The following is a 15747-nucleotide window of genomic DNA, read 5'->3' on the forward strand; positions in this document are numbered from 1 at the left end:
TATGAAGATTATGTAGTGTAAAAAAAGAAAGAAAATACTACTTACGGTTAAAGAAAAATTAATACGAATTTATATTACGAAGTTTTGTGTATTTAATTTTTATAGAATCTGATTATGGAGGTTAGAGATACGAGGAAGCGTCGACAGTGGAATCGTGAAGATTTGGCGAAGGCTGTGGCAGCAGTATTTTTATAAAACTATCTAATAAAGTTTTTTAATTGCAATACTGATGTATTTTGCACTTTTAACACCGATTCTCGAGGTATCTTATATTAGGAGCACACTTTCTCGATCCTGCGTAAAGTTTTTTTTTTCAAATTTGTTTACTTTTCAGAAAAAATAATATTTAAATTAGATTTTTCATTTCACCAACCTAAAGCTTATTAAATTCTCTTCAAGATAACGTATTACATTTTAAAATTCTGCTTATAGATTTCCTTACATTCGGCAAAATCGATATGGTATCTCATAATCGGGGACTTTCCTCTATACAAACATATCTTTATATAATATTCGTTTTTATATCATAAATTCTATCACAAAATACGAAATTGTCACAAGTACTCATAAGTGCATTTCAAATACTTTCACCTTTCATCACATTGTCGTTAAAAGTTGACTTTTTGAATAGAATGTGTATATATGCGATGTTTTCTTTTTCTTATTACGTGTTCGTCATGACGGGACAGAAATTTCTTACCTTTCACCTGCTGCACGCTCGTCAGCTTTCGCTCCCAGAGATCGTCGAACGGCTGGGAAGCCGAGGGCTCAAAACCGACCCTATATTGCCGCACACCGGCACTCGTCGTATAGCAACACGTGCACATGCACGAGTGGTACCGTAATCGCCCCTCGTCCAGATAAGGATGCGCCAGGGCGTCCACCACGGTGATCCTCTTGTCCTGCGCGATAAAAATCATAATAAACGCGATCCAATGAATGTTACGAATATTATAAATCAATCGCGAAAAATCGGTCGATATTTATTGGTCATTATTTCCGCTATTTCCCCATAATCTTTCTTCGGAAAAGAAGTGTAAATAATAAAACAAATTTAAAAATGATTAGGAATAGGAGTAAAAATTGTATAATCAAAATCACTCGAGTTTATTAATCCTAAACACACACACTCACACATGCACGCACACACAAAAAAGGGATAAAAGATACTGAATGAGAAATCTGGTGCGCGGATAAAATATTCTATGCAACACATAGAATCTAAAGAAGTAATTAAACGCTACTTTATGACGCGAACTTACGGGATCGAAGACTAGCATCTGGCAGAGCAAATGGACGGCCTCGTGCGTTGCCTGGTTGCTGAGATTATACAGGGTGGCGAGCGACGACGGTTTATGCGCCCTCCTCATCATATGCGACTTTGCGCCCTCGCACGCATACCTCATTTCTTCAAGAGTTGGCGAACCCAGCAGTTCTGTTATTAGGTCAAGCTACAGGCAGAAAAAAATACTCATTCCATCGTCTTTCTTCGTTCTTCCTCGAGTAAAAGGTTTTGAAACACAACATCGGCGAATGCTGACGAAAATATCTTTCGCGTTATATTAATTGCGTTACGTTATTAATTCCTGATAAATTGTAAAATGTGAATTCCCACTGTTTCTGGGAAAGATTTTTCGGGGTCTGTGGATGACCCACCTGTTGCACAGGACTTTGGGCCTGAAAGAGGATTCGCCGACGCAGCAGTTCGCCGAAGATACAGCCTACGCTCCACACGTCCACCGCGGCGGTGTAATGCCGCGCACCCATCAGGATTTCCGGTGCGCGATAATACTGTGTCACCACTTCCTGGGTCATGTGCACGTTTTGGTCGGGCTCCGCAACCCGGGCCAGCCCAAAATCACAGATCTGGGGAAAGAGAACGTCTGGTGCGCTTGACCGCTCGATACAAATAGACAAGGATGGATAGCTAAATTTAGAATAGAACGTCTATTTCCAATTATTCATTCCAAGCGGAAAGAATTTTCGTATATTGAATATTTTCGTATTATTGAATCGAAGAATGAAAGAGAGAGAGCAAGCAAGAAAACTGAAACATTTAAGGCATTCGATTTGAATAATTTATCGTAAAGCGTCTGGCTCAAGACTCACTTTTAGCACGCAATTGCTGTTCACTAGGAGGTTCCCCGGTTTGATGTCCCTGTGGAGGATTCGGGCCGAGTGAAGGTACTTGAGGCCTGAAAGCAAAGATATATCGCACGTTAAATAAAATTATCTCCATTACAATCAGCAATAATCTCAGAGATTATCGGCGTATGAGTTCCGCAGTATTACATTTAAATATAGTATTATTAAATAGAAAATAACGAGTGAAAAGTCCGTAAAGAGCGAATAAAGAACTGAATTAAATCGCATTTTCTGATAAATAACATAGGATAATCGCCAATTTCGGAGGAATATCGTCGCAGAAGCCATCCGAATTGAATTAACGATTCGCACGCCAGTCGAGTTGATGGAAACAGCGACAGCATCATAAAACGTCAATGGGGATTAATCACGAGTCGCGCAGAGCTTTATCGATCGTGAAAATTGACGCGGGTTTCCGCGTCTCGCGGTTGATATGATATTGATGGAAGAATTTTTCTCGGAGGCATGACGTGCTGACAAAACATCAGAGATGCCGCCGCCGTGATGAGCTGACACGTCGACTCGCCGATTTAACGTGCCGATGAAAAAATCCGCGCCGAGGAAATTCGGGGGCGAGCAGTCTGGTTGACCGGTTGGCTCGATTGCCCGATGAAAATTCAGGCCGCTTGGCGGGGTCGGGATATTATATCAGGTTTAATCAAAAACTGGTTACTTTGTCGAAAATGTCCGTGCGAATGAAATTCGGGTCGCGCGGTTTCCAGGGTAGATGCAACGCTGATAACCGAATTTGCGCTCACTCTAATGGAATAACGCCGCACGCGAAAATTCCCATGGAATTGCGCTTCTTTGCGCATTTTAATCCGCCCATTAGGATTATCGAGCGTTCAGCACTTGATAACGTGATAATATTAATTCGGGAATTATTCTCGGGTCATTTTCATAACCCTCCGTTGGCTTGTTACATTTTATCCGTTTCGATTCTTCAAGAGTCGAAAAAAATCGCAAGAAGGAAATTCCGAAGACGAGACTTTAGGAACTTCGGGGAGAAAGCAGAGAATTCATTGTACAAATCATAACTTTGTAATATCATGAGTTATAACTTTACAATATTGTTTTAAAGTAAACGCTTATGTAACACTCGAATCACAAAATACAGCGAACATATTTTCTGCAATTTTCTCTGAAGTTTCTTTTCTCTAAGAAGTTTGACGTAAGTTTTAAATTTACGTATTATTTATACAGATACAGATTATATACACTTATTACGTGTAGATCGATGTGTTCCGAGGCGTTACAACGTGTACAACGTTATTTGTAATTTATATATTGAACGATTATCTTATATTTATAGTCCTTTTTCGGATATAATAATGGGACAAGAGACGAGTCTTTCGAAGCACGAATTAATTATTTATAGCGCGGGAATTTAGCAACCCGATAAACCGCTTGACTAAGGGAAAGGTCAGTTTAACGGTAAACTGTAACATCGCCTGCTATATCGATCGACGGACACCGACTAAAATGGGATGAAGTCGTCGATCACAATTCTCTTGTTTTATAAATAAACAAGTGACGCACGTGACGCTTTAATTAGGTATTTATTGACCGTCAATACACGGGCTGTCCATTAGTCCAATGCACCCCGATTAATATCTTTGGTTATTGTATCCGTAACGGTCCAGAATCGGCGTAACTTATGGGGATAGCACGAGAGTTCTTTCGCCCCTCTTCTTTGTTTCCTCGTCTCGTTTCGAGGGGGAGATAACTTCTTCCCCATGTGCGAGGGTGGCGGACGCGGAGGGTGGGAAATGACACGGCAGGATGGCGACTGAACGGCGACGCCAGCGGGATCGTAACGAGATTCCTTTCGTCCTTGTCAACGGCTCGACTGTACGTTCATTTACGTTAATTTAGTAAATATGTCGCGAAGAGAAATGCGAGGAAATTTCAAGATACGAAACGAAGCTCATTTATCGCTATTTTCCTCTCCATTTTCCTGATTTTTCTATGATATTCATTAAAATCAGATAAAATTGATTGAGAGAAGAAGATCAGTTAAAAAATAAAACATGCAATTTATCAGAAAGCTCAGTATGTTATTCTGAGAATGTGAAGAAATAAAATTTAGATTGAAAAATTCAAAATTCGATTTAATATACGTGTATCTTCAACACGTTTCGTGTATAATTTCTAATAGTTTATATAATTTATTACACATTTTGTCATTTATCTCATTTCTGATATCGTCTCTGATCCTAAACGTGAATCATGCCGCAGGCGCGTTCAGGCTTCGATCTTCCCGGTAATAAAACTCATTAATATCACCAGCGATAATCCGTCGTCCGAGGGTTGGTTAGCGAGTCCGGGGGTGTTACGAATTCACCCCGTCGTAATTAAAGTCTCTCGTCCGGCGTTGCTATACGATCAGCTCTTATTATCATGTCCGCTCGCACACGATTAACTCGCATTCTGAAAGCTCTCGTCCGAATCTTCGCGCGGCTGTTTAAGCACCGTGAAAGATTCACTTAGCTGCCAGGCTCGCACGGCCGCGGCTTAATCGAACGTTAAATTATTGCCACTTTTTCTTCAACAAGAAGAGATGTCCCATGCAAAAAGAAACGATCGATTCGCGAATGGACGAAATACAAAAACATTTACGAATAGATGTATTTAAAAGAAAATTTACAAACAGATGTATTTAAAAGAAAATTTGTAGTACTCAATGTAATTTATAATCACTCACAATCAGTGTTCTTTTATTACTGCAACAGCGAGGAATTAATTACTGCATGTTAGAGGTGAAGAAGTTTGGATAAATTGAATCTCGGGGATTGAACACAGATAATGAAGTCTTTACTTTCAGTCAGATCCATAAACTTGTACCATATAGTTTTATTTGAAACTTACATAGCAGCGGCAAAACTTACGTAATCTCAAACTTTAAGGTTTATTACGTTACCTAGCGAAGAAAAATCAAAAAGCTTAGAGCATGTAGGAAGATACTAAAAATGAGCTCAGTGAGAAATAAATATAATTCTAAGTTTGCGCTGATAACGTATCGATCGTGTGTTACAGCTTTGCCGCCGCGTTGTCGATAAAATCCGGCGGGATGCAACGGCAAATAAAATGCGAATTCGATTATACTGGATGACTAATTAGTTGCGCGCGCGCACGGGAACGCCCGCTAATTAAAGTCCATCAGCGGGCCACTTATGAATATCCCGGTTATTTAACGTCCTTTATGGCGCGTAATCGATGCAAGTTTACGCACGTTGCCGATAATGCGGGCGCAAGCAATGGCGTGAAGTCGCGATGAAAGGAGCCAATTAAACGCTGGCCAGTCGGCGAACGAGTTTTCCGGCAGACCTACAATCGTTTGCGCACGACTTTGTGTGTAATCGGCCGCGATTCCTCCCATCCCGTCCCGCTCAAATCGGATTAATTTAATCGAAAGGCCGGCTAATCGTCGAGGGTCGGCGAGGCAAAAAAGATAACCGATATCGGAAAAGTCGATTGGGAATTTGCCCCCGAAAAGCTGCGAAATCCTCGCGAAGGTTTCTTGCGATATTTTTATACAGTTTGTAAATTGTATGACAATTATCCAATCAACAATTTAGAATACCAGAATCATCGTCATTATTATTTCCCTTATACACACTTATACTATATTCTACCTATACTTAAACGAGAGAACAATCCGCAAAAATGGTCCGTGAAGAGAAATAAATTGCAGACCGTCTCGCGCACAAAATCGCTTTTGCACCAAACGTCGGCGTTTCTTACAAGTGTTGGTGAATTACCGTCCGTCCGTCTGGTTTGTCTGGTCGTGCCATCCTCGTTGGAAGAAGGTCGTCGAAGGTGGTCGGGGAGTTCGATAGCCGAAGTCGAGGCCGGGTCTCCCGAACCCGCGGCCTTGACTTTCGTACGTCGTACGATCCGCGATAATCGGGGACCGTCGACCTCGCTCCGTCGGCCGGATAGCAGAAGAAATGAGGAATCGGCTGGCGGGGACGCCACGGTTTCGGGTGCGATGAACCCGACAATGGCAGTCCGGCCTGGCCAACGCGAAGTTGCTACTCGACCACCTCTTCGCGTGTCTCCGATTACTCGACGTATCCAACATTTCATTGAATACTGTTATTTCATTCTGATGATTTCGTCAAAATGCGATAAGCTTAGTAAAATTTCTTACATTGAATACGATCACATTTACAGATTTATTTTTGTCATGTAAAATTATTTTGTATAGATGCTTCTCGATTAATTGGAACATGCTGAATACGTTCGGGCATTTCGTGTACAAAATCTTTTTTATAATAATAGAATTTTGTATGTCTTTTACGTCTTCATAATTCTCGCCGTGTGGCAATATCTTAATTTATGGAACATTAAGATTATATTTTGGGATGGCCGCAATATTCCAATCACGGATACGTTCGAATAACACGGGAGTGTGCATCGCGCGATCGTGGCCGGCGTCGCGACGCTATACTCTCGTAGTTAATTTTGAAACTCGTCGCGTCACCAGAATCGCGCCACTAGTAAACAAGAAGCCTTGCACGAACGTCAACTTATTTTCGGCGGGGCCGATAACCGCGTTGAACACTCGCAACCACCTGAGATCGCTTAAGTGGCTCGCAGCCGAGTTTCTGTGTTTAAACTGGAACCTATTTACTCATCATAATGTATAATTTTCCTTTCAATTATTCTGGGATTTGCGCAGAAAGAAAGATCACAGATAACACGACGATTATTGAACAGAGGCATACGTATACGTCTGATCTTTACATAAACGCATTCTTTCTCTTTCTATTAGGGGTGTGATTTAGTTTTGAGGGTTTTTTTTGCTCAAAAACGCATGTATTTAAATATGATAATGAATGAATACCTTAATCAAAATATTTTCCTTCCTTTTCTATAACTTTTTCCCATCTTTCTGGCAAGAGATGGATTCCACCACGATAAAATCACTCTTCTTTTCAGTTGATCCATTCGTCGACGAATTTTCGCGCTTCTTCCAAATTATGAAAGTGTGTATCCTCTAAAGCGTGTTGCATCCACCGGAACAAATAATAATCGCATGGAGAATACGCGGGGTGCGGTAAGACTTCCCATTCAAGCTCTAATAGTGTTTGTTTCACTGATAACGCAACGTCAGGTCGAGCGTTGTCACGAAGAAGAATCACTTTCCGTCGTTTACTCGCAATTGGTGGTCGTCTTTGGTCCAATGCTTGCTTCGACTTGTACAATTGGTGTCGATAACGATCAGCCGTGACAGTCTCGTGCGGATTTAACAGCTCATAGTACACTATCCCACCAAATACAGAGCATTACTTTTGAACCGTGAATATTGCGTCTCGGAGTGGATGTTGATGGTTCGCCTGGATCCACCCATGATTTTCTGCGTTTCGGATTATCAAAATAGATCCACTTTTCATCCCCAGTAACAATCCGAGACAAAAGACTCTTCTTTTTTTGCCTGGCGATCAACGAAATGCAAATGTTCAAATGGCACTTTCCGATAATTGATGTCGAACCCATTTCCCTTCTTTCTGAATTTTCCCCATTTCATGTAAATGTTTGGTAACTGTTGTACGATCAACATTTAATGCTCTGGCAAGTTCTGAAGTGGATTGTGTTGGATTTTCGTGCAATAATGCTTGCAAATCTGCATTTTCAAGCTTTCTTGGTTGTCCCGAGCGTTCTTTGTCCTTCACATCAGTATGACCACTTTTAAAGCGTCTAAACCAGTATTTACACGTCTTAATTGATGGGGCAGAATCACCATAAGTTTCCACAAGAATTCTATAACCGTCAGCGGCAGTTTTCTTTTGATTAAAAAACAAAAGCAACGCATGTCGAAAATGCTCTTTCGGAAGTTGCATTTTTACGATGATATATAAACACGACTGTTATTGCATCTATTGCTATAATGCTACTAAATGTCATGGATAATGTCAAGACTGTAAGAAACAACAGTTATCGGAAACAGCTATTGGAATAAACTGACACTACAGCCATCTGTTGCAAAACCCTCAAAACTAAATCACACTCCTAATATAATGAAAACTACATTTTGGAAGCACGCGATATTTCGAGGCAGAATCTCGATTCTATTTCTCTTTGTGAAAGTCAAAAGTCGCGAGCTCGGTAGCGCGATGAAAAAGCTCGCGATGATCGTTCGTATCGGAAGCTCCTCGACAACGAGCTTGTTAATGGACAGTAATCGGCCGGTGCGATTAATCACCCCGTCACCGTTAATCCTCGCCGAGTAATTTATCTCGTGCACCGCGGAGAAAGGAGACAGCAGAGGAAGATTCGTATAACGAGCGCGGCGGTGCACGGTTCGCCTGTCGCGCATCGGAGTTTGTAAAGTGCTGCCTTGAACGTCATATTAAAACGATCCTCGGCGACCGTGATGCCACGACAGGGGTGGTGCAACGCTACCCTGATGTTACGGACGGTGCACCGTGATTTTGCGGGGTTTTACGCGCCCGCCGAAATTCTGCCCGTCGCCCGTAAAAGTTTTGCTCGTGTGATGACGCAGACTCCGCTCCGATCCCGCGCTTCTCGAGACTTCATTGTGTTCTTGATGAAGATAATAAGTATCTTAAAATAAGAAGATTAGGGAATTTAGATTAAAGAAATTCGAAGATAGAGTTGCTATCGCATGGATTAAATTAAAGGATAAATTGTCAGGTGGAATTGAAAAGTAAAGATTCTCGCAAAACTAGGTGAAAATTTACCTTTCAATTAGATAGATTAGATTTGATAAGCTCGTCAACGTCGCTATTTCGTGAGAACGCGTTCCAGCTGTCACTCGAAAGTAGAATAGTTTGCACTCCTCCTTTGTGCGCGGATTATGTGCTTTCATTCGCATTGATAATTGCATAATTTCACCTGTCTGAATAACTGACACGCGTCGCATTATTCTAATTAACGTCCTGTAATTTACAGCGTATCGCTCCTCGGCGTTTCTATCAGGTGCTTGATTAAGGACTCAACTCCGCGGCGTATATGTATAGTCGTGTCGTTCTCAGAACATTATCCTTGATCGATGCACCTGCTGTCGATTAAGTCGATTCCGATCAGACGTTGAATCTAATTAATACCACTCGCTCGCTCGATCACGCTCATGCGTGCGCGAGCGCACATGCATTTACATCGACATTGCATCGACCTGCATGGGCTTCCGGCATGCGTCTTGTCCTCGCCTAGCCTATTCATCTTCAAATTAGATCCTGAATCAAGAACTTTCATTACAAATATGATACATAATTAGTTATTTTTACTTATTGGTGATTTTATGTTACGTTACAAAATGTTGTATTACGTGCATTAATATGGAAGTATAATTACTGGACTGTGAAATATCACAGATTAATATATTGAGAACTAACTAACTCTTTTGTTAAAGATTTAACAAGACATCGTACAATTATTGTTATTTATTAACAATTTTCTGCCGCATTGAGAATTATTGCACTACGTGCATTAATATCGAAATATACCTGGCTGTGAAATATCAAAGAATGATACCTCTTGATGAAAGATCCACAAGCTTCGATGTGAAATAAGAGTTGAGGATATTTAAGACCAACGTGAGTGGCCCAACCAAAAATTCGATCCATCGATGTTGCTGTTGCATGTGGCCTGCACACGTGCAGCGGAAACGTTAAACCGAGGGCTCTCGTTCTCATCTGGCAAAGTTCCAACCGATTTAACGTCGCTGCTTGTTAATGCACAATGTAGAAGAATGACAAGCGACTCGAGAGAGAACGTGAGCTAATATTTGCCCCCGCGAGAACGGGACTTTGAATTATTAACTTCACCGACTTCTGATTGTAACCCGGCTAAGATAGAGAGAGAAAGAGAGAGAAAGAGGGAAGTTCGGAGGAAATTACAGACAAGCGAAGCCCTTCGCTTGCGAATCGCGAATTAACGAAGACTGATTAAACCACTGGCAATTATGTCGCAGAGTGGGCCAATTATGGCACGGTTATGCTGAACACGAATTATGCAGATAATATCTCGATAAAAAAGAATTAATTAATTATGTTAGCGTGGGAATGTTGTTCTTGAAATTTCACAGAAATTATCATTTATTTTATTATAACGATAATAATTACAGTCACGCGATTAAGATTTTTACAACATTCATATAATTGAAACTGATTAAGATTAAAATTGTTGAAGTCGTAATAACAATAATATATATATATTCATATGTCATCAATTGATAAATATCATGTTAACTATTAATAACTATTTATTGTAAGAATAATTTACTATTATTATTACATCACTAATTAAAAGGTGCCGGACTGCTCGGTTTATTCTGACAAAATATCCCTGATTATTTCTATTCAATTTGGTGGTGCAAGGTGATACCTTGTTTTCCTTCGACTTTGCGCGAATGTTTGAAATAAAAATGTTATCTCGCCGATTCGTGGACGAAACGCGCCGGTTTAATTGCATTATCTCATTTCTCTCTCTCTCTCTCTCTCTCTTTGCGGGTGTGTGTTACGTGTTATATGTAACCACGAACCAGATTACACGACGTGTAATCCGCTCATTAAGATTCGTCTGACGTCGATCGCAACCACTAGCAAGTAGTATGAGCATACAAATCGGCGTAGTCAGCCGCGTTGCGCGCGACACGTGTCATATATCGTGCGCGGAAATTACAACCAGATAGCGATTCTAGCACCTGTAATCTCGCAATTATGGATTTCGAGCGAGAAATATCGTGTTAAGTGCAAAGCGACGTCTTTGAAAGAAGCTGTCGAATTGCAGCTGTCGAGTTTGTCGAGTTTTGGAAGCTCAAGGTTTTTTAAATTAAATTTAAATTTAGACAGTATAAAACTAAGACGTCAGAGACAAAATGTCAGTTCCAAGATTATTTTTGGGAATTTTACTTTTCAGGACGAAACGCAATTGCGATGGCTCCTGTCTCGTACGTTTTACATGAAAATGTTGGATCAAAAATTCTTCAAAACTTTTATTCTCTGCAGTATAATATTAGAGATATCTGTAACACAGATAAACTCGCGAATTATTAAACAATCGCTTATTTAAGTATTATTTTAAGCGTTTTACGAGATATCGAGGCTAATTTATTCCGAGAGAACTGTTTAATTCACCGTCACGTCTGTCGTGTATTTTTAACGCTTGGTACGACGGGAAGGGATGTTTGACTTAAATTAATTAGGTCGATAGCTTAAAATCAGTCACCTATCAAAGTACATAGAATAAAGAATCCTCTTAGATACGATTCCAACGACGCGTCTCGTCGTCAAACTTCGATTCCAATCGAAAGATCCTTCGATCATTACCACGTTCAAACATACATTTCCTCTCCTTCCGCTTCCATTCTCCGCAATCAAGTATCGATTGTTCCAGTTTGAGCGAGGTATCGATTCCTTGTTGCACAACGTTAGCGCGCGGCGCTCTTGCTCCTCCGGCGAATTAAAAGGAGTAACGCCGCAATTTCCCCTCGAAAAGACGCTGCTCCTTAATTAAAACGTCGCGGCGGCGGATGGTAGGGAGGGAGAGACGGGAGAGAAGGGTGATGGCGGGCACAGGAGGAGGAGCGGCGAGGTTAACCAACGCAATGTGGTAGTAGACGAGAGAAGCTGGAGCCGACCGGATGACGGGGTCCGGGGTCACGGATGGGCGGCGGCAGGACTGGTTTCGGACCAGTCGAGAGAAGAAGAGGAGCTCGCGCGCCCGCCGTGCTCTCTGCTCTATCTGTCCGGGCTTCGCGCGCCGCGCTATACCGGGTGGGAAAGTCCGAAACGAGCGCGCCGCGGCCGCCCGTGAGAAGATCCTATCACGATGGGATCCCGCCCGGCGAGGATCATCGTCCTCTCTCTCCGTCCGCGATCCTCGTGGGACGCGAATTCAGGATAAGAGCGGTCACGATGAACCCGATTTCTTTCGAAGCGTTTTCCCGAGTCGAAATTTAAGATCTACCATGAACCTCTTACATAGTCATTTGTGCCTCTAATAATGCTCCTTGGCCTACAAGTTCGATCTTGAATTTACTAACGCCTTCTTTTAGCCTTTATTAGATCTTGTTGTTCTATACAATTTCTACTTTCGTCCTTGCAACTCCTACCTCCTCTTTAGAATCTCTTTTGAACCTCTAAAATGTATCAAAACATTTTCTACAAGGCGTGTTAATTTCTTGAAGTCCTTTTTTATCGAAGAGTTGAGGCCGCCTTTCCGCGATGTTGATTGGTTCTCTCGCTTGGCTCGAACTTCGTGTGGCTTGAACTTCGTGTTGGGAATGTCAGAATGTCATAGTGACTGTCAGTGCGGTTATATTGATAAATTTGTGTTATTTATTTCATCGTGTTTTATCGTTCATGGTAATTAACGCCCGAAGAAATAGCAGTCTCTTCAATAATAAAGAGGTACCTCAATGCATTGGACGGCTTATCATGTAGCCCATTATAAATAAACGTTCATGTAAATACATTTGCGACACATATAAATAGCCATTTTTTAATAATCTATAATACTGCCACAATGAGATATTTTCAATGCGAATTCTTGAATTGTACAATGCAGTGATAATAACGTTTGGTAAGATTCAATACGATTATATAAAGTTGTCTGTTTTGTGATTCGGAGTTATTTAATATTCCATTATCATATTTACTTTACTTGCATTTAAGATATATCTTAATTTCAATAAGCAATGTATTATATTAAATATTAAATATTAATTTGCTTATTATACATACTGTATATCTGCAGTTAAGTAAATTATATAATTAATATAATACATTGCTTATTGAAATTAAGATATATCTTAAATGCAAGTAAAGTAAATATGATAATGGAATATTAAATAATTCTGAATATTTATTTCCTAGAAATGTTTATAGTACAGGACCTGAAGATTTTATAGAGGTTCTAAGTAGACTCTTTTGAGCCTTCACAACGGAGAAAGCGGCAATAAGTGACAGTTTGTAGTATCAAAGAAGGACTTAATCACTTATATCTCGAGTACTACATTGGTTCTCCAAATTGAATGAAACTTGCAGGTTTAACGTAGGATAAAAATTTCGACTCGGGTTCTCTCGCATACCTGTGTATTGATCATGATGAAATTATTTGTTTTTTTTGTTTTCTATGCCTGGTTACAGAGATCAGTATGTTTGCACAGCCGAAAGTTTAGATAGTCGGAAGACGTGATAATCTTTAAACTAATCACTCGCTGAGATACGTATGCAAACTTTTAGATTCAAGAAGTATAAAACTGAAGAAAGTGCACATAATGCCACTCTCCGAGACATTCTCTGAGACATCTTTAAAATAAAAATGATCCCATTATCGCCAAACTTGATCGCGCAAAGCAAGCGAGAAATGTTCTTCGTTCTCTTGCTGCAACCTTGTGAGATTCCGTGGAATCCAATGCTCGATGATTAAAAGGTTGTCACCGAGAATTTCTCGTATCATTGCTATATCCTAGCCTATTCTGGTCTAGATGTTCTCGTGTAAAATATCGAAAATACGACGTCCATGCAACGTCTGATAAACTGTGATTGCATGGCGATCCATGGAAACGTCGCGCGAGTCTTATCAAACATATCGAAAATGCGCGCCGCTCGCTTTCCGGTTCATGGCGCCTGCGCCCCGAGAAATGTACCGTTGAAGCACGCAGAAGCTCGGGCAAGCCCGGAGGACGGGGCCCGAAAGGACGTTGACCGACGAATACGACCAGGAGAGCGGTCCTCGGCGAGGACTGCCGAGCATCCTCTCCTGCTTTGGTTCGCGATGGCAATTCAGGGAAGAAAAAAAACGCGGAGAAGCAACGAACCGTGACGAAAACCGCTAGAAGCCGCTTCTCGAAAATCGGCTGTTTAACTTAGCGCGCGAGCGCGCAATTCCAAGCGAGCGCAAGAATGCGAGAGAGGAAAAGAGATCGTCGGCGGTCCTGGCTCTGAAGGATGCTGCGCGATACAAAATGTGGCAAATCGCATTTTCTACATGAGCGACACGTTATCGGCAATCGAGTTAATCGATTAAGTAAATAGTTAACTGTTGGACAATTGCGTTCAATGTTGCGATAAATCTTGTGAAATTATATCAACTATGTAATTTGATGGCATCTTTATCATATAAATATCAACTGTTACATCTCTTTTGTTATCTCGTCTCTGCTCCGCTCTCCATTATTTGCTTTCTACATCATCGCAAATACATTACAAACGTTCTTGATATCCGAGGATGATTCCACGTGGAGCACGGAATTTCACCATGCAATGTAATTTCACCGGCGACCGTCATCCCGATCGCATTACGTTACATCGGGAGACCGTTTCCTCTCGTGCCCGTCCGCGAAGACAGCAATTCCAACGGAGTAACTCTATTTCGTCGCGACGAGAGATAAGAAGAAAAAAAGGAAATGATGAAAAGAGAAGAAAAAACGGAAGACGTAACATCGTGACGAGATAGTGTAAGAAGAAGGAGAAGCAGGAGGAGAGATCTTAATAATGAGAAAATGAGGGAACTTACTATTCGCGACGGTGCGTCTCGATCAGCCGGTGCATAATGATTCGATGCATTCGCACGCTGCACTAGTTGCGCCACAAACCTCCTTCCAGCGAGAGCGGAAGCGAAGGGTGCACGCGGCGAGTTGCATCCTTCGACTGCAGGTGATGGGAGAAGGTAGAGAGAAAGGAGAAAAGAGAAGGGATGAGGTGGTGCAACGGAAGCTGTCATGACAAATTATCGTCGAAAACAACCCGGCCAGAGGAGAAAGGGGGAAAGAAAAGTGGCGACACGCCGAATGATGAATTAACGTGGCTGTCCCTTCCGCGTCTTTCGCGCGGTTAATAACGCAGGTTGAGGGACCGCATTCGCTCGTGCAGGATGCATGCACTCGCGAGGGAGTGCTCAGACTTCAAGTGAAACCATTATTTTTCTTCCACGTGTCTAATTCGTCGACCGGGCGCAGCTTTTTCTTTGAATTTAAACGAATTTACGTCTTGAATCTTTTTATTATAATAAATTCTATTATAATAATTATCATCCAATTCTAGTCAATTCTAATTTTATTTCAATATCTCAATTTATCTGATCCTGAACACGTATTTCGTATTTGCGAACTCGACGGCATCAACCCTCTAAATTCGATGTGCACGTTATTTTGCGATGCAATCGTACGATGGGTGGATTTTCAGGGATTGGGAAAATAATTCGATCGACGACGGATATTTACGCGCGCGATAGATCGTAAAGCGTGCTCTAATATCGCCCAGAAGCGGCGTATTGCAGCGATATGCAAGGAGAGGAGCATGAGTAACAAATTTAGCACACCGCGCGCACTGTCTCTCGTTTCTCTTCCCTTCCCTTTCATCTCCGTTTTGTTCTCTCTCTCTCTCTTTTTCTCTCTCTGTCTTTCTCTCAGGTAGGCGATTTCATTTTGCCGAGTGTTGCGATACGAGCAGGATCGATTGCACGAAAAGACGAATCACCATCTTTTTCGCTGTTCAATGAGCAGTTCGCGATTATTTGTCGCACATAATCTTAAATATCTCGATATGATATATTGTGCATTTTGCATAATGGAGGATATGCTCGATTTTTGAACGGAATTATAATTTTTAGGAAGATATTCTAAGCTAT

At 41.3% G+C, this 15747-nt stretch overlaps 1 protein-coding gene across 6 annotated transcripts in view; it reads right to left on the bottom strand.

Annotated features, from left to right (window-relative positions):
* The window catches only part of LOC105283744 (serine/threonine-protein kinase NLK), a 108942-nt gene that overhangs the window by 19300 nt on the left and 73895 nt on the right, over positions 1–15747 (bottom strand). For all 6 annotated transcript variants that reach the window (XR_003407185.1, XR_003407187.1, XR_003407186.1 and 3 more), the window contains exons 5-8: positions 2110–2195; positions 1657–1866; positions 1263–1451; positions 701–902 (exon numbers count right to left, since the gene is read on the bottom strand). Coding sequence is in view for 3 of the 6 variants with exons in the window: in XM_026973280.1 (XP_026829081.1) it covers positions 701–902; positions 1263–1451; positions 1657–1866; positions 2110–2195 (687 nt within the window). In the remaining 3 variants the exon portion in view is untranslated. The remainder of the gene's footprint in view (positions 1–700; positions 903–1262; positions 1452–1656; positions 1867–2109; positions 2196–15747) is intronic.

This window comes from Ooceraea biroi, chromosome 10 (assembly GCF_003672135.1).
Source record: "Ooceraea biroi isolate clonal line C1 chromosome 10, Obir_v5.4, whole genome shotgun sequence".
NCBI lineage: Eukaryota > Metazoa > Arthropoda > Insecta > Hymenoptera > Formicidae > Ooceraea > Ooceraea biroi.